Source organism: Labrus bergylta, chromosome 22 (genome assembly GCF_963930695.1).
Source record: "Labrus bergylta chromosome 22, fLabBer1.1, whole genome shotgun sequence".
Classification (NCBI taxonomy): Eukaryota; Metazoa; Chordata; class Actinopteri; order Labriformes; family Labridae; genus Labrus; species Labrus bergylta.
This window is the reverse complement of record NC_089216.1, coordinates 15,821,997-15,849,799: the sequence shown is the minus strand read 5'-3', so window position 1 is coordinate 15,849,799 and position 27,803 is coordinate 15,821,997. Positions and strand designations below refer to the sequence as shown.

General features: G+C 40.7%; 1 protein-coding gene and 1 gene segment (V, D, J or C); one reads left to right on the top strand and one right to left on the bottom strand.

Annotated features, from left to right (window-relative positions):
• LOC136177443 (Ig kappa-b4 chain C region-like) overlaps positions 1–27,803 on the top strand; it is a 133,613-nt gene that overhangs the window by 16,101 nt on the left and 89,709 nt on the right.
• Positions 1–27,803, bottom strand: part of LOC136177441 (actin, cytoskeletal 3-like) — a 64,378-nt gene that overhangs the window by 33,473 nt on the left and 3,102 nt on the right. For 2 of the 8 annotated variants that reach the window (XR_010665049.1, XR_010665050.1), the window contains exons 2-5: positions 9,878–10,042; positions 8,605–9,711; positions 6,834–7,055; positions 181–231 (exon numbers count right to left, since the gene is read on the bottom strand). The exons of 4 other annotated variants lie outside the window; for them this stretch is intronic. Coding sequence is in view for 1 of the 4 variants with exons in the window: in XM_065950719.1 (XP_065806791.1) it covers positions 6,834–7,055 (222 nt within the window). In the remaining 3 variants the exon portion in view is untranslated. The remainder of the gene's footprint in view (positions 1–180; positions 232–6,833; positions 7,056–8,604; positions 9,712–9,877; positions 10,043–27,803) is intronic. 2 more of the 8 variants (XR_010665053.1, XM_065950719.1) reach the window with 2 other exon arrangements.

Genomic DNA, 27,803 nt, shown 5'->3' with positions numbered 1-27,803 from the left:
TGAAGGTTGAAATGAGTAATTTTTAGATTCTTTTGATTGTAAAATGGAAAAGAAAACATCACCTTCTATTTAACATTTGGCTGGTGTATGACTCAGTGTGATTTTTATTTTAGAAGACTGTATTGTTAACAATAGCTTGTTTTGACAAAAGATAACTTTTAACAGACGATTTTAACTTACACTTCACCTCTGTGGAAGATGTCAGACCAGCTGCTTTTATCTCTTCTTTGCCTAAATGAAAATACAAAAAACAATTGATTTACTGTTCACTTAAATATGTTAAAAATCCCCCCCCCCCCTTTTGGCTGGGGGCTTATTGCACTTCCGGTGCTTCTGCAGCCAGCCTCAAGCGGAACCTCGAGGAACTGCAGTTTTTTGTACTTCCGCATTGGCTTCATTTTTCGAGACCGGAGGTTGCCCCTTGCTTTTTGCCCATTTAATTAGCGGTAAAAAACGATTTATACATGTAAAAAGTAACATATAGAGTATATAGTTAAGTATACTGAGGTGGACCCAAAAAATGCATACTGAATGACCACGAAAGTTCAGTATACTGAAACTCCATACTGAATAGTACGTACTGCCTACTGAACTGTGACAATTCGGAAATGGCCCGTGAGAGCGAACACAGCGGGGCGGAGGACGTGTGTGAGGAATAGGAGACATCGGAGGAGAAGTTTGGCGAGCTTTAGTTTAGTTTAGTTAAAGATGTGTCCTGTATTTTCTCTGTTATTTAAAAATGTTGATAATATTGCTTGATTTTAATTTTGAATCATACTGTACATGTTTTGACCTTGTGAAAAACTTTGTTTTTAAAAGTGCTGTAGCATATAACGATAAATAGGCCTATGTTTATTATTGTTATCATTATTACAACAACAGGTGTTTAATTCAATGTGTTTTTAATATTGGGGAGTGATGAGAGCGAGAGCGAACACAGCGGGGCAGAGTGTGTGTGTGTGTGTGTGTGTGTGTGTGTGTGTGTGTGTGTGTGAGAAATAGAGAGGAGACATCGGAGGAGAGGTTTGGCGAGTTTTAGTTTAGCGGTAATTTAGTTAAAAATGTTGCCTGTGTTTCCTCTGTTATTTCAAAATGTTAAAAACATGTTGATAATATTGCTTGATTGTTTAATTGATTTTAATTTTGAATCATACTGTACATAGTTCGCCCTTGTGAAACACTTTGTTTTGAAAAGTGCCGTAGGCCTATACCGATAAATACGGTATGTTAATTATTATTATAATTATTAATACAACAGGTGTTTAATTCAATGTGTTTTTAATATTGTTATTTTCAAATAAAATGAAGTTCTTCAAAAAAAGCTCTTTATAAAAACAAGATCTGGTCTGCAAATCTTTATTTCTAAATGTGAGTGTTGAAAAACGGGGGTCGTCTTATATTCGGACCAATACGGTATAACAATTGTCCTTCTCTGTCATTCCAATAGGCTCATCACCGTATAGTAGAGGAACTTGGGCCCCTAAAAGTTCAGATACCCCTACCCGAGGTAAAACAAAGCATAACCATATTTTTTCAAAACTTGAACATGTCTAGTTTATGAAACGGATACTTGTATAAAAATCTTTTACTGCAAAATAACTGTTCATTGTTATAATAAAGTCAAAGTTACTAGTTTGAGATCTGGGAAGAAAGATGTTTTAGTTTTATTTGGGCTGTTTGTTAATGTCACCTTACTTTCTTTATCATCTGTTTACAGTTCAATCACAGGATGAAGCACAGAGCAGTGAATCTAAGGAGATGCAGCTGCAGCATCTTTGATGACTGTAACGGGTTAAGACAACATCAGGAAATATTTGCTGTACATTACCTGGTTTGATGTTTTAATAAATGGTGTTTTGGATTGATATGAAAATGACTTGGTTCATGTGTCTCTCTCTGCCCTCTGGCCTAACGTGATCTTCTATCACTGCGGTGAACATTTTGCAAGGGAGCACCAAAAAGTACCTTGTTCACATGCAGGGGTGTGTCCAGAGGGGCGGCCTGGGCCCCCCTTTGACATCTGATCTGCCAACCCAGAATCCAGCCTAATTGGCTGTTAGTCTAGACAGAGGCGGGACTTCAGATGAAATCATCAACTCTGGCTGTTTTCAACAGGCTGCTGATAGTTTTCTTTACAAGTTAATTTTGTTTCTGTTTCTGTGCTTTCAGTTGTAAATGAATATTTTTCCCTTCACATACAAATTTCCAAGGAAAAATGTGTGTACGCGGTTTAACTTGTGACAGACTTAATCACTAATAAATGTATTTCTGCAAGTTAGACAGCTCACAAGAGTTTGAGTTCAAAGTACTGTAAATTATTATAAATTATGTCGAGTCCCTAAAGCATCCAGCTTAGACATGTTGCCAAATTGTTATTAGTAATCAGTATGTTACCTTCAAACTATCAGTAGAATTCAAACGCCAAACACTGCATGTGATATCTGATGAACACTTTCCTTTCAGCTTGTAATTTAATCATTTTAATTAATTTTATTTAATTATGTATATATATATATATGTGCTCTTTGTCTAAATTTTAGCAGCACCTTTATCTACAATGAATAAAAATAAGAACAAAACATTGAATGATCCATTTATATCCAGAATCTCCATCATGATCTTACTACTTTTCATTTAAGTCACATGATAACAGATTTTAAATGTTTGTTTACTTCTGTATTTATGGCAAAACACCAGACATGCAACTACACCTTATCTACAGTGTAGTGCATCTACTCTAATAAATGCTTTGACTTCATAGTTATATCTCATTAATTTGAAAGTAGCCTGTGAATACTATTAAACACATTAAGACTTCAAAAATGAATTAAAAACTTTAATTAAAAACAAGAACACTGAACATTGCATTTAATGGCAGCAAAGGTTTAGGCAAGCTCCTCCTCCTCCTCCTCCTCCTCAAACTCTCCATCCTCCTCGACGGTGGCGTCCTGGTACTGCTGGTACTCGGACACCAGGTCGTTCATGTTGCTGTCCGAGCTCAGCAACATGAACTCAACAAAGTGGCTGCTGTTTTTGGGGTTGGCAATTTAAGGGTGCGGAAACTGATGTTACACAGAGCCTCGTTGTCAATACAGAAGGTTTCGTCTGTGTTTTCTACAAGCTGTTGGAATGACAGTGTGGCGTTGTAGGGCTCAACGACTGTGTCTGATACTTTGGGTGAGGGCACCACGCTGTAGGTTTTCATACGGTTGGGGTTCTCTTCACAGATTTTGCTGATGAGCAGTGTGCCCATCCCAGAGCCAGTACCACCACCAAGAGAGTGTGTGAGCTGGAAGCCCTGCAGGCAGTCACAGTTCTCTGCCTCCTTCCTCACTACATCCTGGACAGAGTCCACCAGCTCTGCACCCTCCGTGTAGTGACCTTTGGCCCAGTTGTTGCCAGCACCACCCTGGCTTTTCCAAAAGAGGAAAGGAAATAAAATCAAGCTTAACAGTATTTAAATGCAAAATGAGCAGTTGAACGTCACTTCTGGATGTCAATGTATCAACTGCGGACATTTTTTTTTGTTTTAATTTTTTTTAAACTTCCTATATTTTGCATTGCGGGAACGATTACGTCCACCGAATAAGTTTTAAATAATGATTTTAACCACTCAACGGTCAATCCCATCCGCGGTGGTTAACTGATATCTAACGGTTGAGTTCTTCAAACAACCGGCGTATAAATTAACACAATTTATCGGATTTGTAAATTAGGTAAAATCGATTTATATTCGTTACAATTCGACGCATCACAACCCATAAGGGCAGCTTTTGAGATTTAAGGTTTGAATTACACGTTCACAAAAGCACAGAGGACGCGGCGTATCTTTTCTAAAATACGTTGATTTCAACCGCACAAAACACATAAAAAGCTGTCCTAAACTTGGTACCAATCTAGTTTCCGCATTGACCGACCTGGAGAAGCACAATTTCCCTCATTTTTTTTTTGTTTGTTTTGTGTCTGTTAGCGCGCACCAACGGCGCAACCATCTGTTTTATACTACAGCTGAGCCCCGCCCTCTACCCCTCAGCTCGAACGTTGGTTGGCTCATTTCTTTACGCTTGATGTACACGAACAGATTTAGACCAATGAAATCCCTGTCTTCTCCACTATTGGTCCAGTGTGTCTGTCAATCACATTCGTGTCAAACGTATGACTACCGTTAATCTGTCGACGTTGGCCATGACCTTGGCTTACGTCCCTCATGATGGCAGAAAAGAAATGCGACACCGACAACAGATTTAATTCATTTCACAGCCGCATGCAAGCGTGTTAAAAGAAAATAAAACTCATCGATCAGCTAATCTTAATAAACTATTTTGCCTGTATCTAGTTATAAAACGTCGAGTCAATTTTAAATATTTAAAAGAAAAATACACTGTTGGTCTACTAGATATTAAAAAATATTTAACAGCTAAAAAGAACAGAACCATTTATTAAATAAAAAATGTGCATCTATAGTGAAAATATATCTTTATATCTTAAACTGTATTAATTAATTTTTCACTTTGACTTGACTGTGATAACTTTTTTTGATTCATGACGATTTTATAGTTTTTATGTATCCTACTTATAACTTTGGTTTTAATTAAGTGCTATAATATATATACATCACATACATAGCATGGTTTGGGTGAAAAGTTTGCAAGACTCAGTCCAGACTGTTGCAGTACATTTAGGGGACAAAGAAGACGGTTTCTTTCAAATGAAGCCAGTAAACGAGGCAGACTGAGCTGTTCATCCTGGCCTTTACACGAGGCTCTGACTGAAAACACTACAGTCACTATAGTGACTATCTAATGTCCAAATTTCTTATCTTGCCTTTAGTCACTTGCATAGGTGTATGGAATGTTCTTGACGCATAAAAAATAAACAAATGTCCAAAAAGTACTTTCTGATGTTCCAGTTTATTGTCACATATGAAGCAGAGACAAACCGTGATGATGATATGATGAGTTGTTATTTCCGAGATTATACTGTTGTCGTTCTTTTGTTATGTTAAATATCCTACTTGCGTTATCCTGTGTTACGTTCTGTTATGGTAAGAACCGTATGTTCCCACCACCTATGCCCCCGTTTCCTGTAACCTGTGACATATAAACACTCAACCAACCACCTGACCAATTAACCCAAATGATCAATTATCACCACCTAGTGTCCAATCTGAGTACATAAATAAACATATAAACTAAAGCCATAGAAACAAAACACATAAATACACACACACTAAATTGGCTCCTACAGTCACATTTAATGGTGATTCCCACGTCAGAGCTGAGCTTTAGGTCACATGACAACCCCCCTTTGCCTTTTAAAGAGCAAAATACTAAGACAAGCAAGCACACAGAGGAAAACATGCAGAAAAAGAGCAACTTAATTACATGCAAAACAAAATAATTCAATGCAAAAACTCCACATCCAAAAAGTAAACTTAATATTTATATACAGGTTGGCTTAAGGGGTCTTCAAGGTTTCATGGTAAAGAGATAAATACAGCAGATTTGGCAACACCCTTCACAAGTAATGACCACTACTGTGAAAGAGAAAAAAAAAAACATGCACACAACTTTTAACAATTCTAAACAAAACTCAGGAAATCATTTATAAGACACATCACTCAAATAGAAAAAATGACACATCAAACACAAACTGTTCCTGCAGCAGTAGCATCAACTTCATCTGCTTATTCTACAGACATGAGAGGTATTAGCACTCAAATACCGCACTTCAAATCTTACACCATGAACACAACAAAAGACATGCTGACCAAAGGGCTCTTCAGCTGGAAAATAACCATTAATTTACAATGACTCAGCTACATGTTTACTAGTAAACTTCATATCCCACAAATCCACACGTCTCTCCCCACCGGTTCACACTCCTGCAGAAACAGCAAACTTGCATGTACAATGAGCTTTAACCAAAAGAGGGAACCACTTTATCTCATCTGCAAGAAATTAAAAATGTTCCTAGATAATGTGTTAACATCTTCTAAAGCTGTAATGTTATGATATGTGTGAGGGGAAAAAAGACATAACATTACAAGCAAACATTTTCTTGATATTTAAGGGGGAAAAAATGGAACATAAAATCCAGAAAAAAAGTTTGAGAAAAGTGGTCTTAATAATCCATCTTAAGATCATTTAATGGTGTTTCTATCCAATATTTTAGATTGTGAACACTGCACAGCTGCACTGATCTTAATCATTCAAAATCCAACTTGCACCATGTCGCACACATTAAGATCAAACTGTTACACCAACTGTGTTTACATCTTTGTATAAAGATATATTTGATATTTGATTATATAGTCAGCACGTTGAGTGATTTATCTTTGTCCCTCAATTGCTTATTTTGGAAAAAATAATTGGCAGACATCAATTAAAGGCCAGCTTCAATTCTTGTCTCTTAAACATAAACATTTCTATACTTTAAACTCTTGCTTATTATTTGATGGGACACAAAATAGAACACAACTTGGGAAAGTTTAGACACAGTTTAAGGCGCTTAATGAACAGTAACATTGACGGACAACATTTTAAGGGCATAAATATAATTTTCATCCATGCCATGTTTGCTGCTCTTAGCAACAGGGCTTAGAGCAAAGAGCCTGGAACCTCGAGCAAATAGCTTAAGAGTGTGCAGCGGGTCAGTAGCAGCTCAGGTGATAGGTAAGAGTACACTAGTCAGGATCCACACCGACTGCAGGTTTAAAGCCGTAAATACATACAAGACAGATAAATATTAAAGGAGGACCGGTCCATGGCACTGTTTTCGGGCTATGTTTGTATATTGCACTTTGTGTAGTAAAAAGTTAATCGGTACATTACTCAGATGATGATCTGCGGTCCGTACTCCTCGTATTCTTCCTGACTGATCCATGCGGAGCTGAAGGTGGGCAGGTTGGCAAGCACTGCTCCTCCCCTCCACACTGAAAAGTCTCTGTCCTTCGGGCTGGTAACATGAACACTCTCCCCCGTGTCGGGGGGGAACCAGTCCTTTGATTTCAGTCTGGAGCCGCTCAGGCAGGCCGTCCAGCAGGGTGTTCCCTCCTACAGGAGCAGATAGAAAGGAAACTCAAAACATGACCAAAGCAGTGCTACAAAAAGGGCGTGTACTCACTGCTATAAACCATCATTTTCATTTTTGTATTTTGGTGTACTGTGACTTTTTTTTATTTTTATAGGTACTCTCCTCATAGCAGGTTCTCTGGGTTCTTCACATGATGGAACTAAACAAACAGAGTTACTGAAGGGGCACCTCATGAAGCTAACGGTTAATCATTCTACCTTACATGCTTTCCTCTAACTGCTAAAATAAATAGCAAATGTTCTAAATCTTCAAAGCAGGTACATACACCTACACTGGTGTCGACGTTACAATGCATATTAAAAGGGTATAATCATCTTTTATTTTGATGGTGGGGTCAGTCTGGTAAAAAGAAAGTTTGTTTAATGAGCTGTTTGAATCAGTCTGGGGTCCTGTTTTGATTGCTAAATGATTCCCCTGTTGTTGTGCTCGAAGCTCCTGCAGGAACAAAGTGTGTGCATGTGCACCTCAGCAGAGATGGAGATCGTGCGGGAGATGAAGGAGAAGTGCTGCTGTGTCGCTCTGAACTACGAGTCTGAGCTGAGCCGGGGGAGGTCGTCCTGCAGAGAGATGCATTACACCAGTGGTTCTCAAACCTTTTAGACTGTGTACCACCTCCGAAAATATTTGGCTCTCCAAGTACCACCATTATGGTAGATGTTAAAATACACTGTAGGCCTATTTCTACACACATTTTACGCAGGAGGCTATTTATTATTGACTGTTGGCAGCCACACTACAGGACTCTATAGTAAACACTAGTTCAGAACACAACTCTGACATTTACCCAAATCCAAAAAAAAGTGCCGCACAATAGAAATAAAAACTTTATACCAACAACCTGTTTGAGAATATTTAATCTCCAGTGTTTCCCACACAAACACGATACCTGGGCCCAAGTATATATCCCACCTGTTCTTAGGGAGCGGGGGGAGAGAGAGGGAGCGGGGGGGGAGAGAGCGCGCGAGAGAGTGCAGGCGCGCGCTCTGCAGGCTCCGTGCAACCAGAGCCGCTGTATTCTAAGTCTCTGCGTTCAACATAGCAAAACTGCCTTTTAAAAAAAAATCCCTCTCGACTCCTGAGGAGTGTTAACACTAGAACCGTCAAGACCGTGTGACGGACGGTTTGGGTTTTTATAACACAAATAGCTCTTTTTAAATAAAAACGTACAAGCCTCTCATCCAATGACTTTTCTTAAATATGTGTCCTGTATGTTTTCTGAAGCCTATGTGTAACTAAAATAAAACACACAAGATTTCTGAGCATTTATACCTCTAACCGCCGGCGCCTTCATATTGACGGCAGTTGAAAATGATACATTTCCCTGGATTGTTTTCGCACGTCGTTTTAATTTTTATTAGTTATTGTTTCTATTTATAGACTTCATATATATGCACAGGAATTTAACAAAGAGCGACAGATAGATAGGATATACAAATAGACAGATAGAGACCATAGACAGATAGATACATGCTCATTCTTGAGCCGGCAAAGGAACAGAGAGAGGAACACCTGCATGTCAAGGCCAGTCTGACGTCGGTGCCCACTGAGCCACAGCATCCACAAGAGCTGAGAAGAAGGCAGTGCAAGAAAAATATGACCATTGTCTCCTGCAAGGGGTTCAAGCGCCCTGTGAGTGGGAAGTGCACCGTAAAGGTTGAACAATTTTGCCGCAGGTATGTGCATCACGTGCCGCGGCGCTGTCCGAGGTGCTGATCGTTCATTTGTTCATCTGTTTGTTTGTTCGCTGCTGCATCTGTTATGGATTTCTGCAGTTCTTTTTCTAGGCTATATAGTTTGTCATGCCCATAGATAGACGTGTTTTTGTTGTTGTTTTTGTTGTTTTTGGTGTGCGTGTGTTGGTCAATGATTTCCTCTATGTCGGGGAAACAAACCCAGTTGCAGAGAGGAGGAGGAGCATCGGTGTTTAGCTCTTTTTTTTGCAGTGTTTTTATTAAAATGCATAGCCTAATATATCCAACAATATAAAAGACTAAAACTTATGTATGTTTCATTATTGTACAATGTGTTTTAACAACGGGAGACGTGGAGCAGCAGAAAAAAACGGCGCTCTAAAAAAGCCGACAGATATTTTAAATTAACGACATGCGACATTTAAAAGGTTACCAATCCTGCCTTATAATGATAGTCTATTTGGTTTGTAGATAAAAGTAAGTTGTATTTAACTTCATCAAAAAAATGCATTATTTGTGTGCTTCTGAGCACAAACAATTTTGGGCAGATTAAAGTTGTTTCTTGCAAAAACTACATTAATTTAGAGGGGAAAACACATTTGATATAAATACAACTCAATGGATACAAGACAGATAAGATAAGAGTAAAAAGAAAAAAAAAGATGTGACTTTAAGACCACTTGTTTAAAACAATGTAATCTTTTATTTTATTTAATAAAAGGTTTGTTTTGGGGGATTTAATGCTTTTATTGGAGAAATAAGACAGTGGATAGTCAGAAATATGGTAGAGAGAGAGAGAGAGAGAGAGAGAGAGAGAGAGAGAGAGAGAGAGTGGGGTGTGCAGGACGGAAAGGAGCCACAGGTCAGTGATGGTTCTTGGGGCTTGGGTGGAGTCTTTTTCACCTTCTGGGTCACATATAAAGTTCTGAAACACAAAGTTATGACGAGAGAGTTGTACTTGAATGACACTATTATTTGGTTTGTATGGAACGAGCACGAGCACAAGGCGTCATGATTCTGCCTCACCAGACAGGAACATCTTCAGAGTTTGTCATTAATGCGTCAGGTGAGATAAACACTTTGGATCTTACCTACAGGTGCTCACATCCGCAGCAGTCCCCTTCAAGGCATAGTACAGGTGTTTTGGTTTGCTGGTTGTGACTGTGGCCTTGTAGCATTGAGGGGGGCGGTACTGGTCTTGGTATTCAGTACTCATTTTGGGTTGAGAGGGTTCTCTCTGAAAGCCTAGATTATTCCTGTAAATGGTGGAAAAGTAACTTTATACAACTTCAACAACACTGGAGTGATGCTTTAACCTTTGTAAGACATACAGAGTAAAGGGCAGTAAACAATAAACGGCTGAAATTCATTCAGAGGAAGACAAAAGATAAAAGGCTTAAGGTAAACAAAACACAGACATCTTTGGCATCTCACACAAAGGTAACATTTTATGTAAAACCTGCTAAATTGTCATTGATGGCAGCTTTACAACATACACAATCAGCATAGGCTAAACCCTGTCAGGAGTAAGCTGATCACACATTTTGGCAGATGCATCATATTCAACATCCTGCAACCAAAGTCCCAGAATTTCATTAAAAATATTAATGTAAGCATCCTGCCGACAGGACAGGCCCCTCATCAGTGCTATTGATCCTCTGTGTGGTGTACGGTATACAGAGTAGCAGCCGTAATGGGGGTTCAAACCCACAACAACCTTCACCTCAAGGTCTGTGGAGCGTCAATCCCCCTTCACTGACAGCTCAGAGTGGGAGGGAGGTTAATAGCTCTGATTGATGTGACAGAGATGGATGAGAGGGGACAATGGATAGTATTGCAGCTGTGTATGTGCAGAATTGTCCTCCAAATTGCTGGCCACACTAAATGGTTCTAATTTACAGAACACCAACAATGAAAGCCAGGTTGCTCCCCTTCAGTGTTCATACTTACAAGAAAGAAAGGTAATGTTTGCTAACTTGAAAATGGCCCCTATAATCTTGAGCTCATTTGGATTTATACACAGACCAACAGCTCCAGCCATCCAGTTTATGGGACATCAAATTATGGTACAATGGTTGGGGCATACAATGCAGAAGAACAAGGTAAAGGATTACATTTTATCCTCCTTCAGGTATCAAAACACCTCTCTCATATTTAGTGTAGTGGATCAGGAGGCCATGGAGAAAATCAACAGCACCATCTCAATTCCTCTACTGTGAGCCAGCAGCCACCCTATCAGTCAAAACACAGCAGAGTGTGCGAGATGACACTGTTTGACCTTTAGAGAGTGTCGACATAAGGGAGAGAAAGTGTCACTTTGTATTCACACTAACAGGAATAGACATATCAGACTACAAATTTAGAAGACGTGCCATGTCCTGAGTGACATTAATTCATTTAATTTTCAAAACAAACAGCTTCAAAGCGTCTCTGTCGATCACATCAACCCTCCAGCATCTACGGTACAGCCGTTCATCCACAATGAGGACTCAAAGACTAACAACAGCCTAAAATGACACTTGTTTTCAGAGGAATTTCAAACTGATAGAGCTGAAAAAATATTATTTCACTATGACCTAATGTCACTTATCCTCTGAGGTTTAAGTTGACGGACTTCATTAGAGTGTTTCTGGATCCCCAAACTCCCTGACTACAATAAAAAAACACAACTTAATTCTCTGATTGTGTATAAACTCAATCAATTCTTATGAATCACAGATTTTCTGGTTACCTTTCTTGCCTGAATTCTCTGTTATTTACAGAGTTTCTTGTCAGACAGATTGGTTACCTGTGGGAGCTCGAAGCACTATGGGAGTGTTTGTGTCTACATTACTAAAATTATTTTAATAACTGGCTGGAGTTGGGGGCTTTAAATATGGTAAATGTTGTGGTTTTTACATAAAACATTTATACACTGCAGCTTAAACTGTCTCCAGGCTCAAATCTAAATATAGCCATGCAGCTTTCAGTTTCAATGCACCTCACATCTTTACAATCAGAGGATGAGTCTTGTGACTGTGATTGAACCATATAGAATACTAAAACTATGAAAGCAACATACTGCATTGCTCCTCTTTTGGTGTTTCTCATTTCTCATTCCAGGAAGAAAAACAAACCAAACTAAACTTGTATTCAAATATAGCTTCTTTTGTACATACATCACGTCTGCTGTTTCCTGAGCCTCTGTGTCTGACAGGGAGGCACTTCCACTGACCTCTCAGATAGCTGCAGGTCAGATGATAAAAAAAACTTTATTTAGATTCTGTTTTGAATAGACCTGTTTTTCTAGAGAGAGAGAGAGAGAGCGAGAGAGAGAGACCTTATTAAAGACTATAATCAGGATCCAAACCAGAAACTTTAATCTAGACTGAATAAAAAGAGGTTTTACTGCTTTAAAGCTTCACTTTAATTTTCACTGTTACCACAAAGAGCTTACAACACTGATGTGAGAAAATATGAGCTGCAACTCCTAGTGTTCATCCCTGATATTTGTTTATCGCGTGCCATAAAAGAAATCCCACAGACAAATGAAAACTCAAGAGGCTTACACTTTCAGATTAAGCTTCAGGCTCGAGTAAGAGCATCGAGGGCTGAGCTTTTGAAGAAAGGGGCTAAAAGAGAGGGGCTGACACTTCACTCTTAACTGTTATGTTAGTTTAAAAGAGTCCTGTATGATGCAGTGTCTTAAGCACAGACGATACGCGGTCCCACCAGGTATAATTATGGCCGCCCAAGTATAGTTTTGAACCTCTCTTTTATCCACAGCCTATTTAATAATCGCCATAGGCCACCGCGAGCTATAGCAAGCTGGAGAGAGTGAAAGACAGAGAGAGAGAGAGAGAGAGAGAGAGAGAGAGAGAGAGAGAGAGAGAGAGAGAGAGAGAGAGAGGCAGGTATGTCCCTCCCGTAAACACCCTCACTGACTGAGGTGCTACGTCTCATTATGCTGTTGTTTTAATGGAGTTCAGTGTAAATTCAAGCAGGAAGACTGGTTTTATTCTCTCACACATTCATTCAATTTTCTTCATTCAACTAAGTCCCTCCATTTTTGGTCCCTCCCTCTCTACCACTTCCTCCGTCTCCCTTCTCTGGTGATCAGCTGATTTTGGGTGTTTACTCTTTAAGTAATAATCCAACCCTGATTCAACAAATCATCCTGCTGCCGTCAAACTTTAAAATCTGTTCTCTCTCTTCAGCAGTCAGGTTGTCATTTCAGTGCGATCGCCAGCTCAGCGGAGGACAGATACAGGCTCAGAAACCCACTTTTCATCACATCCTGGATTCGTCCATCCCCATCACCACCACCAGGGTCTGGATTCCATCAGGGGGGTATCCTATTCTGCTGTCGGCCTCACTACCCCTCTGATTGCATGACAGTCTAATCGCCAAAGACACTGCATACTTATCTTTTCCTAAACTGTAATTGTAAACTCTCACTTTAGTCTCTCTGAAATATTTTCTTCAGCTGCTTGCTGTCGATTCTGTCCTGCTCATCATTAAAAAACCTCCACACATGCGGATCACCTGATGAAATAACGGCATATCAGTGAAAAACTGGAGTAATGCTTCAGAAACATGGAGCTGAGGAACACTGTCAAAGGAGCAGAAACACACAATAAATACATCCACAAAAGAGACATGCAAGTGTGTGTGTAACACAAACTAAAACAAGCACAATAAATATATGAAGTATTAAGATCTAACCAGAACTAATATCCTCCCCCTCCAACTCCGCCGCCCAGGTACAGTGTCATTCTGTGGTAAACACTGAAACACTGCGATGGATTCTAAGGGAAGTTTCATTTACCCCCACACCAAATGCATCAGAGGCTTATAAAGCATCAGAATTAAATTTGAAGTTAGTTGCAGCTCAATATGAATGCATCAGATCCTGAGTGGTCCTCTTGGAGCTGTCAGTGTTTAATGGTTTTGTTATAATATCTATCTGTCTGCTTCGGTTAGAAAGTTTGCTCCAAAAAGTCACAACAAGGAAAGAAAATAAAAAATACTTAGGAAATGTAAGGTGATACGCTAAGGGTGACAAAAAGAACAGCTTATTCCCAAATTTGGTTGATTCTGGAAATTGTTTTTTTTTGCTATTGACAGGCTAATACTGTAATTGAAAATGTCTGACAACATTTAATCAATGAATTAGCTTTTTAGTAAAAGAGGAAGATTATCTTTATAACCAGGAACCGCTGTTAGATTGCTCTAACAGACCAGACTCCATTGACAAAAACCTTAATTTAACATCTCTAGCTCAGCTGTCTCATTGGTCAGTTTGTCTGAGTTATTGTTGGTCTCTTGTATTGAAAAGCTAGTTCAGAATAAACTAAGTATTTGTGAAACACAACAGCACAAACTGACTCGTGGATGGCAGCAGCGGTAGACCAGCCACACCTGTGATCTGCGAGGCAAAAATCACAGGTTTTGTAAATGGAGTCTGGTGTTTTATTTAAATCAATAGTGAGGAACATGGTGACCGAAACAGTCAGAGCGACTTCACTTAAAGTGAAACAAATGTAATCGTGGTTCACTTACATAGATGCCTGGCCGTGGTAGACCAAAAAGAAAAGTCTTCGTCCTCCCTCCATCCAACAGGTACCAGGTTTAATCCAGACTTCACGGAGTCCATCATGACTGCTGAGAATGTCCCGTTGACAGCTAGCTAGGCTAGCTAACCTGATGCTAACTACACTTGGTACAGCTGTTAGATACACACACACACACACTGTTTTCAGCTCGTATCGCTCGTTTAAAATTTAGATTTTACAGGTTAAAGCACGTTTAAACTCACTTTTCTCCTTAAAACTAAATTTTTTGGTTGAATTTCTCAACTTCTTTTTCTTTGGTTTTCGTTCGTTGCTGACCGCTCGAGCAGGTTAACTGACCTCTGAATTAATTAGCCCCGCCCCCTAGCCAATCAGAAGGCAGGAATAGTGGCATTTAAACTGACAATATACAGTTTCAGGGGTCTCATTTAGAACCGTTGCATACGCACAAAACAGGGTCTGAAACTGGGTTATTATTATTATTCTATTGTATTCTATAAAAACAAACCTGATGGTAAAATGTGCGCACCGGTAAGCAAACTCTGACTCAGGCGTACGTACATTTTGGAGGCATCGGAAATTGGCGACACAGACGGTGAAGTGGTGAATTGAAGCCTGCAGATACATATTGATGCCTCTTCCACATTTTATTTCACTAAATATAAAACTTTACTGACAGATCCACGTCATCATAATCATTCAAACCGATGGCTTTATTTAGGCTATAATCGCGCATGTAGTGAGCCGTTTCATTATGACAATATATAAACATAAAATAAAAAATAAAATAAAAGTCCGCCCCATACATATTGCATCAGCACCGTCTCGCCTTCATTATCCTGGACGGACTTGTACACTAATGTAATCACTGATGTAGAGTTAAACATTAGACAAAGACCATAGAGCCTCCAGTTTTCATTAATATCTTTCAATATCGTGCATTTATCATCAAGTGTGATTTTTAGTTTTAATAAAGATGCCTGCGTCAAGACGCACAGAGACACGGCGGTAGCTTCACACATTTCGCCTCTTCCATACTCAGCACGTCTTCATCAGCTGTAAGTATTTATTCTGTAAATAAATCAAGTGTGGACATTAAGTCAGGTCATCTCTGACACGATCATTAGGTCTATATATCTTCATAATGAGTCACAGAGCAGACGGAGTTTCCCACGAGAAAATGTGGCCAGCAATCAAATGTTTTTCTTCGTTGATCAAACTTTTGATTAATAATATGATAGAGTGAGGCAGACTGCTGACTGACGTGAGCACTCTGACAATATGAAGAAGTCAGTGTGGGTCTCGTTAACATTGCAGATATACTCGTGCGTAATGATGAACAGTGGATGTTTTGGCACATAGGACAGCGTGAATACAGCACTGATGTGGTGTCATTCTCTGATTTTTCTTCAGTTTGTGATCCTCCTGCTGCAGCAAACTATCCATATGTCCATTTTATCCTCCACTTCATTCACAAACTCCTCCATTCTGGGTCAGAAAGTTTTGTTTCTTTGTCTAAACTTCCGGGATCCAGCGCTGGAAACCTTTGATCCGCCCCCTCGTTTGAATGCATTTTCATTCACGAGCTGCTTTTGCATTGACCGTTTATGGTTGATTGTGGGCGTGTAGAGGGCGGAACATGGGACTAATCTACGTGCACACATTTCCAGGTGGATCGTGATTTATAAAGGGAACATTGCGTGCAGGTGTGCGTACGAACGGTTTCATAAATCTGAATCATTTTGTGCGCACTCTTTTATAAATGAGACCCCAGGCCTGGCTCTAGACATGGGGCAAGATCGGGCAGGATGGGGCAATGGACTCTAGTCGACGAAGCCTGTTTTCAAATGCACCAAAGGGTCTAATAGATTTTTCTTTAAAGGCCGGAGACTCAAAAGACCCTGAAAGAAGTGAAGACGAGGTGTCTGGTAAAGTGGACAATTGTGCTTTTTTGGGAAAAGGCTCCTTAAAATCTGCCTCCTTCTGTCTGAACACAAGTGGTGCTTTGTCCTCTGGAGGCTGCTGACCGTCTCTGCACACACTGCCTGCTATTCACCCTGCCAACACACACACTCAGATACACACAGACACATATCAAAAAGGAGCCTCAAGTTTGCACCTTCTTCTGTCCTTGCTGTGTGCCTCTTTGCACTTTAAATGTCCTGCTTGTTCACGTAAAGTCATCTCACACACACACACACACACACACACACACACACACACACACACACACACACACACACACACACACACACACACACACACACACACACACACACACACACACACACACACACACAGTGACTTCATGAAGCTCTGCAGGAGGTCGAGTGAAGGCATGCGACCAATGTGACACATGCCCACCACCCAGTGACTGCAGGCGGGTCTGAAAAGTCTCTATGAGCCCACATCAGCACAAAAGTGCTGTCAGCGCCTTCAGATTCACATCAAAAGGAGTCAGAGAGCGTCTAAGGAGAACAAAGCTAAAAGCACATTTCACCAATGTTGGAAAACAAGGTTGAGGTAAGATGAGACACGTGAACATGAATGCCCCTGTCCTTATCACTCCAGATCCAGGGTGTTAACCAGGATTTGTTATAATCTACTGAACTGTTGGGCTTGTGCATAACTCCAAGGACAGAACAAGCACAGTGTGAGCTCAAGAACACTTCAACCATCATTAAAGCAACCCTTTTTCCTCACTCTAGTTGTAGCTTGTATCCACAAGACTACTTTTGGAACCTGTCTGCATTTGCCTGACTGTGACACATGGCTCTGGGAGTGATGGGCAACTTTCCAGCACAGCCAGCAGTCAGCGATAAAGGACCTCAAGCCCACACTTCCTTTTCTGTGGCTTCATTTGTTTATAGTTGTTTAAGAGAAAAAACTATTATGGAGATGATTATTAGTTGCACTTGCATGCAAATCTACTGTACACTAGACCAAAAGGGAAATCACTCTTCAATTGCCAAAACCATTTGCATTAGAAACGATCTGTAAATGCAAATGTCCAAAACAAATGAAGCAATGGAAACATGCTGAAAGAATGTGTTGTGATAAGGCGGAACAACTTCATGAACAGCAAACTGGCTGCAAATATAATGATGCCAAATAAAAAAAACATACCAGGGCTCATCATCACCGGCTCGCTGGCCAGAACACAGGATTAAAAGACTCTGGGCCAGCTAAGTATAAGTTCCGCTGACCTGCTTGGACAAGTTAAAATTCTGCCTTATCACAACAGGGACCCATAGTTCATAACTTTTCATTGTTTTCCTGTAATTTGTTTCATCAGTGATTCTTGTGAGACCGCTTAAAATTGTGGGTGGCAGATGGCATAGGGGTAAGGGGCGGTGAAGTACATCCCGTCACAGTTCCTACAGAAAGAGGTGACATTCTCTGAGCTGTGATCGACTCAGGATGATGTGAAGAACCCTGACATGATGGTGGTCTTGTTTTCTGATGTATCTGGGAGGGGGGTCATATTTGCAGGTCATGTTTAACCAACACGAATAAACACAGATTTTCCCTAAATCAAACTCACACAAGTAAGAATTTGAGTTCAACAAGGCTTTAGGCTTCTCCACTAATGAGGCAAAAAATAGAAGACTGACTCTGACATGTCCCAGAAATCAAAACATCTTTGTTTCTTCTGGTTGCGGCTGTGATGTCGTATGAATCTTAAAATAGAAATGCAGATGTAACACGTGAGGAGACATTCAGTCAGAGCGGAGTATTTTACAGGCAGTGTACTGTAGGTGTTTCGTAAAAGGTGTTGAAGTGAGTGAACAAATGTAAAGATGCTTTTTGTCCGGCTAATGATCTTCATTCTGCTGTCCTGAAGCCACCACCACACTCACGGTTGACTTGTCATTAGTCCATGAGTCTGCAGAAGGAGCATGTAATGGGATTTTGTGATGGAAAGAAGAGAAAGAGACATTATGTTTGCTTATTGAAGAACTCCATTAACTGCAGCGAAAGAGAGCGAGAGTTCAAATCAGGAGAAACAACAAAGAGAATATGTGCGGAGGAAAAGGGGGAGGAGATTAACTATCATTTAAAAAATGTAACGACATAACTGAAAGAGACAGATTTATGAGTGCTGTCCAAACAGCAGCATGACACAGTGAGCTGTCTACTGCCAGATGAGCGACACACACACACACACACACACACACACACACACACACACACACACACACACACACACACACACACACACACACACACACACACACACACACACACACACACACACACACACACACACACACACACACCAGAGCGACTGAATAACATCTGATTACTGAACAGGCCAGAAAGCAAACACACAGATTATAATTTAGGCTTCAATGCAAATATGAAATCTTTTTCATAATATTGAGTCAAGCAACATATTTTTCATTGACTGCATAAGACATGGACCAGGGCCAATACAGAGGTGCCTGACCAGCAGGGGGCGACTCCACTCGTTCTGATTCACAAAAAGAAGTTTAATTTGAAAAAAGTTCTCTTCTCAGTTGATTTATTCTCTGTGTTCATTTTCATGGTGTCAATCTCATCTTTATGAAGGACGTTTAAAATTGACCTATTCTGCTGATCTCCATTTTCAAACTCACATTTAGTGTTACAATGCTGGATGTCCAAACTAAACGTGGACAAAGTTTCAGATCACGAGGTATACTTATGCTGGAGTAACCCCAGGATGACACCGCAGAGGGCGTTAAACGGCTTGTTTCGTAAATCACGCCATCGTTCCCCGAGATGAAACCAAGAATTTCACCAGACGGCTTCAAGCCTCTACGTAAACCGCTGAAACCTCTTACATAGACTCTCTTCTCCCAGCTCTGGAGGGCAGCCCTCCCCTGGCAGCCCTGCAGCGTTCTGCCCCCCGGAAGGCTTCCAGAGAACTAGCCAATCAGAAGAAAGTGGGCACGTGGGGAGGGGGGCCTTAAAGAGACAGCAGAGGCTGAAATGAGGGTTTTTACTGACTCCAGTATATCAAATAAATAAGGAGGTTTTTTTCTGCTGCTACTCAGCAGTGACTGATGCTTTCATGCAGCTTTAAAGATATTTGATAGAGCTCATAGAACCAACACTATTTTAACATTTTATTTAATTTAGGTGAACTTAAACCTTTTAAACTGCCTCACAAATGCAGCTTGATCCTGAAGTGAAAAAGCCCCCCCCCCCTCCCCTCTGTTGCACTGATGTGTGGGTTATTGACCGAGTTGTCTGAATAAAAGACGTGTTTGTTTGTTGCAGCTGGTGGGCACGGTGATGAATGAGATTTTACTGACATCTGATGAATTCTGTCAGCCAACATTTGTAGGTGGATCCAAAATGTGAAACATTTTATTACTGTGCTTTGCTCTTGATACCATGAGAAATAACCACAGAGCAGATCTCAGCTCTTTTTGACTCTGTCTCTCTCAGGTCAAATCTGAACTTTGGCAGGCTGCCTTCAGGCCGCTCTGCACCTTCAATGGAAAGAATTACTGAGGATTTAGAGTTTAAGAAATCTAATCCCGCTGCATGATTTTAAACTTTTCACCTTAAAACCTGCAGACATGTCTATGAGCTTCCTTCTTAAGCGTGGCTGTGTTCTTTGGATGTTTAGTAAGTTATGTAATTGTAATTATACTGTTGGCTAATTTCTTATGTTAAAAAACTGATTTCTTCTTTCTATATCAAGCCTAATAGATACATGTGTAGATCATGTCAGTGAACCGTCTAGACTTTGAACAACAATCTCACAAGCTTACTATCTGGAGTCTGATTTTATACAAAGTTCTGTTCTGTACTAAACGGTTATACTAAGGGCGTTTTCACACCTGACCTGTTTGGTTCAGTTCAAAAGAGCTCGAGTCCGTTTGCCAAGTCTTTGTGATTTGTTTGTGCTGGTATGAAAGCTGTCAATCAAACCCTGGTGCAGACCAAACAACCGTACTGAGACCTCTTAAAAAGTGGGTCTGCTTATTATCGGACTCTGATGCAGTTCATTTGTAGAACATGAATGGACCTGGGTCTGACCTAACATCAGGAAGCACTGTGCTTTTTTGGCTTAAACTGGAGCCGGTTGCACAGTGCATTATGGGTAGGATTGTTAGCCTTTCACTACCAAAACAGCAGCATCAATCGTGGATGGGGATTAATGTGCACCTTCTCCTGAACTGTCATGATAATAGGGCTGTGCGCAAGAAATCAATATGGCAATATATCGTCATGTGCTCCTTGAAAATACATGTATCGATGCAGATGTTACAGAATGGAAATGGAGTCTGGCAGGAGAAACTCCAGTTGAAGTATGAACAAAACATTTGGCTGTTTGCGTTCACATACAGCTCCTCTGGTTACTATCCTGAGTTTTTCAGGAGATTTCTGCAAGTGTGAAAACGGTATTTGTTTACTTCAGGGGTTTTTCCTGCACAAAATTCCGACCAATCAAAGAGCATTTCCTCAATTGTTACAGACTTTGGTCCACGTGTAAATGTAAACGAAAAATGAAACAAATTAGTCCATGATTCAGACCAAAGCAAACGATCTATAGGTGTGAAAACGCCCTCAGTTTTCATACTATTGACTAAAAATCTGTACAGCCCACCTTATTCTTTTATAATTGATGCACTATGACCTTTCAAGCAGGATTCATTTATTGCTTCAGTAATGTATTACAGTACATGCTTACTTTGTTCATGAGAGAATACTTTGTACGTTTGTAACAAAGAAAATATAAGAAACATAAAGAAACATACCACTCTGGTTATTCTGCTTTGAACACGATGACTAAAAACTGAAAGAATACCTTTTTAAGAATACGCCATGAATGCTTAATCCGATTATTCCCATATGTAATGCCATGAACAGCGTGCTGCACCTTACATAATCTTAAGTGTCTGCTCTGCTGGGAAAGTGCTCAGTCATGTCCTGCAAGGTGGAGGCAGAGAGAGAGAGGGATGCTGGGTGGAGTGAGTGCAGAGGATGATGCCACGTATACCCACTGTGACCCCTTCACTACCGCTCCTCCAGAGACGATCTAAACCAACCACCAGTTTCTGTGCTGCAGTGCAAATACAAAGCCAAGAGCAAAAAATAAATAGGCATCACATTTTTTATTTCCTGCAGAGTTATAATTGCTTTTCTCAACAAGGTCATTTGTTTTCGTGGCAACGAGAGGTTTGATGGAGAAACTGTGATAAGGAAGAGACTCTGCTCAGCTCTCACAGATTGAGATCTTTGTGATAACACTCCAGGTGATGAGTCACAGGGACTGACACACACACACACACACACACACACACACACACACACACACACACACACACACACACACACACACACACACACACACACACACACACACACACACACACACACACACACACACACACACACACACACACACACACACACACACACACACACACACACACCTCCATTTGTAGAGAAGTCAATATGTTTACGATAGCATTGGTGTTTGTTTTGACTGGTTTACTTACAAAAGCGAAAAGGGAGAATAATAGTTTTTTCTGGATTGACACCCTGGTTGGCTTTCAGAAAACAGGATTTTTGTAACTGGAGGACCTCTCTGGCATCAAGAATAGGCTGCCATGTCATTCCAGTTTCACAGGCAACGCTATCAGAAATGTATGAACTCCAAAACTCTTAAAGATGGATTTCTTTTCTCTGAAACACAGAGCACACACATTGTTTGTGTGTGTGTGTGTGTGTGTGTGTGTGTGTGTGTGTGTGTGTGTGTGTGTGTGTGTGTGTGCATGAGCAGCCAAAGGCTCTGAAGATGTTGAAATGTGATGGGCAAACGATACCGAAGCTCTGAAGCTCGTGTCCCTCAAATGAACCGCCACGTTTTGATACTTGTGTCAAATGACAACTGTCAAGTGACTGATGGCGCTAAAGCTCCGTCGATTCACAAAGCCTTGCATGGGTTTGACAGATTTGAACTTTTGGTGCCCAAACTTTGCAGCATGATGCCTCTGTGATACTTTGAGACAGAGTCAGTAGATTTTCCCTGAGAATAAAATACAGACTTAAACAAAAGTGAAGCTGCTCCATCGTCCCTTCTGGGCCTCCGTACATGTGTGTTAGTGACTGTGTCTGCAGAGACCCTGTCCTCTGACTGGATTTTACTGTTCTGGTTTTTTTGGGTCGACTTAGGACATCTCTGGTTGGGGAGCTGGTGTGTTTCCTCCAGCCAATGACAGCGTGCAGGTGAGTGTAGGAGCTGACCAACTTCAGTGATTGGACAAAGAAAAGAAAATATAATCATAGTGAGGCAAAAGCTCATTCCAAAACGAGATGAACCTTGTGTTGGCTTTTACCCGTGGACGTGGCGTTGGCCTGCCTTCTGTTGGACAGGCGGTTAGCTTGTGCTAGCTTGCTAAATAACCGTCTTTTCCATTACAATAAATGTAATATTCTCAGGCAGCTTGCTGTGTAGGTACAAGCAGTAAACGTATAGACACTGTGGAAACCTCTAGGCTCTCTTCTCACAGCACTGGAGAGCAGCCCCCTCTGGCAGCCCTGCAGTGTTCAGCCATGTGTTTTTCTTAATTCAAATCTCAGACACTAGTCCGTCCTGTCAATCAAACAAAAACACCTCAGTGAAGCGTCACAGCGGAGGAGACGGCTGCACCCTTTTAAGGTTCAATCGTCACTGAGGTCTGAAGAGTGGTAATCAGAAACCATCACTTCTTTCACAGTAAGTGCACCACAAACTCAGCCTCTTATACACATTATTCAAAATGTCTTCATTTGGAGATCAAAGGGAAAGTGAGCAAACCTGAAATGTTTGTAATAATCGCCCATCGTGCAGGAAACTGTGTGGTTATTACTAAACAAAGAGTGACCTGCAACATATGGGACAGATCACAGAATACTAAATTAGACAATCTGCTTAATTGATCCAAAAGATGTAAATATAAATCACAGAGTAATAAAAAATACACTCTGAAGTTGCATTGTGTGGTTGCATTTTCCTCACATATCTCTCTGCTCTGGATTTGAACCCACTAACATATCTTAAACCCTAATTCAACCTCTTCCCATCCATCCTTTTTTCTCCCCGAGCTGCAAAGGAGGAAACATAAAACCTCATGTGCTGCCTTAGTGACTCTCACATCAACATCCTTTAATTGATTACAACCATCGGAATGCATTTCTCTCCTCCCTCTTTCTGTTTCCTCCCTTGTCTCTCTCTTTCAGAATCACAGATCTCATATGTTTCGGTCTCAGTCTGACCTTGGCTCAGACAGAAAAAAAAAGATCGAGTGGCAGATGTCCTCCTCTGCAGGAGCAAAGTAGATGGCAAACTACGCCTTCACCCCCCTCTTGCTGCCCCGTCCGTCATCACAGCCTCACACTCTTTTTTGCTTGCCGTGTTCATCTCTCCCCTTTCACACATCCAGACATAGAAGCACTGAAAGCTGTGAACAGGATCTCATGTCTGTTTTAGATACAAGCTTCTGAGGTGAAACGAAGGGAAGAAACTCATTTGATCTTCTTGGCCGCGAGCCCTCGAGGACGTCAAAGGCTTCCTGTTTGAATGGAGTCTTAAAGCCTCCATATGTAGAAATATCAGATGATCAAATGTATTGAATTAGTTTGATGGAATATGCTTTAAGTTCACCTACTATGCTGATCCCCATTTTGAAACTCACATTTGGTGTTACAATGCTGGATGCTCAAACTAAACGTGGGCAGAGTTTCAGATCATGAGGTAAACGTTTGTTGGAGTAATCCCAGGATGAGTCTGCAGAGGGCGCCAAACAGCTTGTTCTGATAATCACCTAGGATACGAAACAAAGAAATTCACCAGACGACTTCAAGGCTCTACGTAAGCCGGTGAAACCTCTTAAATAGACTCTCTTCTCCGAGCTCTGGAGAGCAGCCCTCCCCTGGCAGCCCTGCAGCGTTCTGCCCCCCAGAAGGCTTCCAGAGAGCTGGCCAATCAGAAGACAAGAGAGAAGAGGGGAGGGGGGTCTTAAAGAGACAGCAGCTGAAACGAACCGGACGGGTTTTTACTGACACCAGTACCAGATAAATAAGTTGTTTTTCTTATTTGAGGAACAGTCTGTCCAGCTTACTTATGAGAGCTCACATCATCTTTCTCTTTAAGAATATGACACGATGCAGAATCCAACTAAATCTATGACTTTATGAACATGAAGCTTCGTACAGTCTGAAACAAACACAACATATTTGTGCCCCAATGAAAGGATAAGTGTTCAGTGAAGACACCCCTCACTCCAGTCATGCCTCTATATCCTATACTCATAAGTTACATAACCTTCCCTATGGCCATTAGTAGCTATCACAACCAAAACAGACCCAGGCTCTCCGTACATGCTAGCTCCAGGTAGTGACAACGCTGATACTACCCATCCTACCACATGGTCCCTCTCGGCCCCCACAATTCAACCGTGAAGAAGACCAATAGGCGGCAAGAGCCAGGACATCACCGGGGTTGTCAGGTGGAAATCCTCCCTTCGTCCCCCCGCACGCACGCACGCACGCACGCACGCACGCACGCACGCACGCACGCACGCACGCACGCACACACACACACACTTTCCATATCTTACCACCTGTCCCACATGGCCGTCACAGCCAAAACAGCATCGCCACTTTCCAAAGACCCAGGCTCCATACACGCAAGCTCCAGGTAGTTACTGGGTATACTATCACATGGCGCCCAATGGCCCCAACAACCAAAATGCCACCATTCCTGGTTTAAACATAGACCACAGAAAAGTCTGTCGAGAGATCTTAGAACAAGAGCTAAGATGAGATGCACTGATTGGGTCTAGCACTTACCCCTGCCGGTCTCTAGGCTATCGCTCTACCTCCACCTACTCCCTCATTTTCATGAAGGACGAGAGGAGAGAAAAACAACGGTGATAGATGGTTTTCTACTACCTTTGTTTTGACCATCAACTGGCATTACTTTCCTTCTGTTAGGATTAACAGAATTATTTAAAATCAAAGATTTTTAGAGTGATAGATGGCAGAGCTAGTAAAGACTTGCTTCTTAAAACCTGTATCATATTTAAAGGGATATCGGGATGTTCACTGAGGTCTAAACACATTTGGAGGAAGCATTTTAATTCACATAAAACCTGTTTTCTCAAACTGAAACTGGATTGTCTACACCCTTGTTTGCTTGGGAGTAGTTGTTGATTTTTTCTTCACTTGATTTGAGACATGAAAGCAAAAAACTCGATCAGATCTCAAGTTATGACGCAGTGAAATCCAAGAACAAAACAGAAGTAACAACAGCATGAACCAGACGTTGCAAAGTCGGACAAACCTTCAATATTTTATTATATGGCTTTTGCAGTAAAAGGTTCCGCTCTCAGTTTATGTAAAATCTGTATAAACACAGACTGGAAGGGGAAACCTTTAGAGCAGAGTCTTTTGAACGGCCAGCTTTCAAAGAACCAATTTTCTTCTCATGATTAGTGGCTTCACCCTGATAGACCTTCAAGGAGCTGACTCTGATGACTTCATCAATCAAATGTCGATTATTTAAGTCTTTCAGGTTGTTATCTTCGAGCAAACAGCCATGACGAGTAAACAGGTAGACTGTACTGTTTTATATTCAGACTCGTGTACACTGTTTAGATGCTCAGGTTATTCTTGGACCAGAAGAAAAAGTGCAAAGACGGATTCAAACCTTCATAACCACAGGTTGATAACGATGCAGTTCTTCATGATGGTTGGAAAGAAAACACAGGTCAACAGATAAAAAGGTTCAACATGACAGAGATGGTCCTCATCTCTGTTACTCAGGCTTTTCCATCTTCACTGTGACGTCCAAAACACGACTTTAAGGAAACCTCTGAAACCCTCTACATACACCAGGGGCAGAGGTGTAAAGAGTACTAATATATTCTACTCCAGTAAAAGCACTGTTACTTCAATGAAATTTTACTTAAGTACAAGTAAAAGTACTAGTTTAAAAATGTACTCAAGTAAAAGTAAAAAGTAACTTGTTTAAAATGTACTTTGAGTAAAAGTTACTTAGTTACTTTTTTCTAACAACGCGTAGACGTGAAAAAGGACGAGAGGATATTAATCTCAAAGTTTTTTTAATTAAAGGCAAATCTTTACAAAGTTTATCTTTTCAGACAAACATTTTCTTTTCTACCCCCTTGACAAAAACAAAATATAAATAATGACGAATAAATAATCAAGGATTATATGTTCAAGTGATCAGCTGTTTTATGAAGGGAAATGTTTAAACTATTTAAGAAAATACTAAAGGGGTCTTTGTCTCAATCATAAAGAGTATTTTAGTGTTTTTAGTTTTGTTATTAGGCTGTAGTGAGAAGGAGTATCCTCAGCTTCTTCTTTGTCCAAGAGTAAGAACCACAGCCGACTTATTTGAATCAGCTTAAGACAATGAGACATCAGTTTATAAACACATTCAGCAGGTAGACCCACAGTAGTGGAGGTGCTTATCCGTGCTCAAGTGTGAGCAAAAGTGTGCCTAGGAAGAAAAAAAAGTGTCAAAAGTCTAAAAATCTATATTTAAAACATGTTAGTTTTGTTTCATTTCATTGTTCAGTTAAATGTTTCGTACAGTCTGAGGTACAAACTGCACCATTTCTTTTATAAAACAAATATAGGTTGAAAAATATCCAAAATTTGGGTCGTGGGTTGCTTATTAAGGATTTGGTGGTGGGTCCTGAGGCTAGACCCCTTACTGATAAATCTCGACCCAAAATTTTGGATATTTTTCAAACAATTAGATGTACTTAATTTTTTAAAAAGTGGAGGTTTGGACCACGATGGAACCAAACATGATAGACAAAGATACAGAAAACAACCAGCATGTTTAAAAAGCTCTCCATAAACTTTTGGACACAACTATTATTTCCTAGCACACGTTTGCGACACACTGAAAAAGGCTCCGCGACCCATTTTTGGTTCCGACCCACCAGTTGAGAACCACTGCTCTACACAACATTTACATTGTGTGCAAACCTCCACTCTGTCAGAGTCCGATAGTGACCTGCAGATATTCAGCTGTTATACTGTGAGGAAGCACAGAGGAACAAAGGGGAGAAAAGCAGAGTTCATCCAGGTGTCTTTGTGAAATAGTTGGTGCCTGAAGCGTTCTGATGGAGTGCGACTACTCACAGAACAAAGAATTTAATCTTCAGCACATGAATCGAAAGATTGGCCACATTTTCTGTCCATGAGTTTACTGGGCTAATTGCAAAGGGCTGCAGCTACAGCGTTTCTCTTAGTCTCCATCACTGCACCGATCAATCCAATGAAATGTCAGGATAAACATCCAACTAGAGATGCACCGATACCGATGTTCGTTTCATGACTTCTTTAGGTGTCAGACTCCAACAATGCCACCTCGTCTTTGACCATGAAGACAAGTCAGAGGTTGTCCCACAGGTGACTTCCTCAACCCGATAAAAAACCTCTTCTC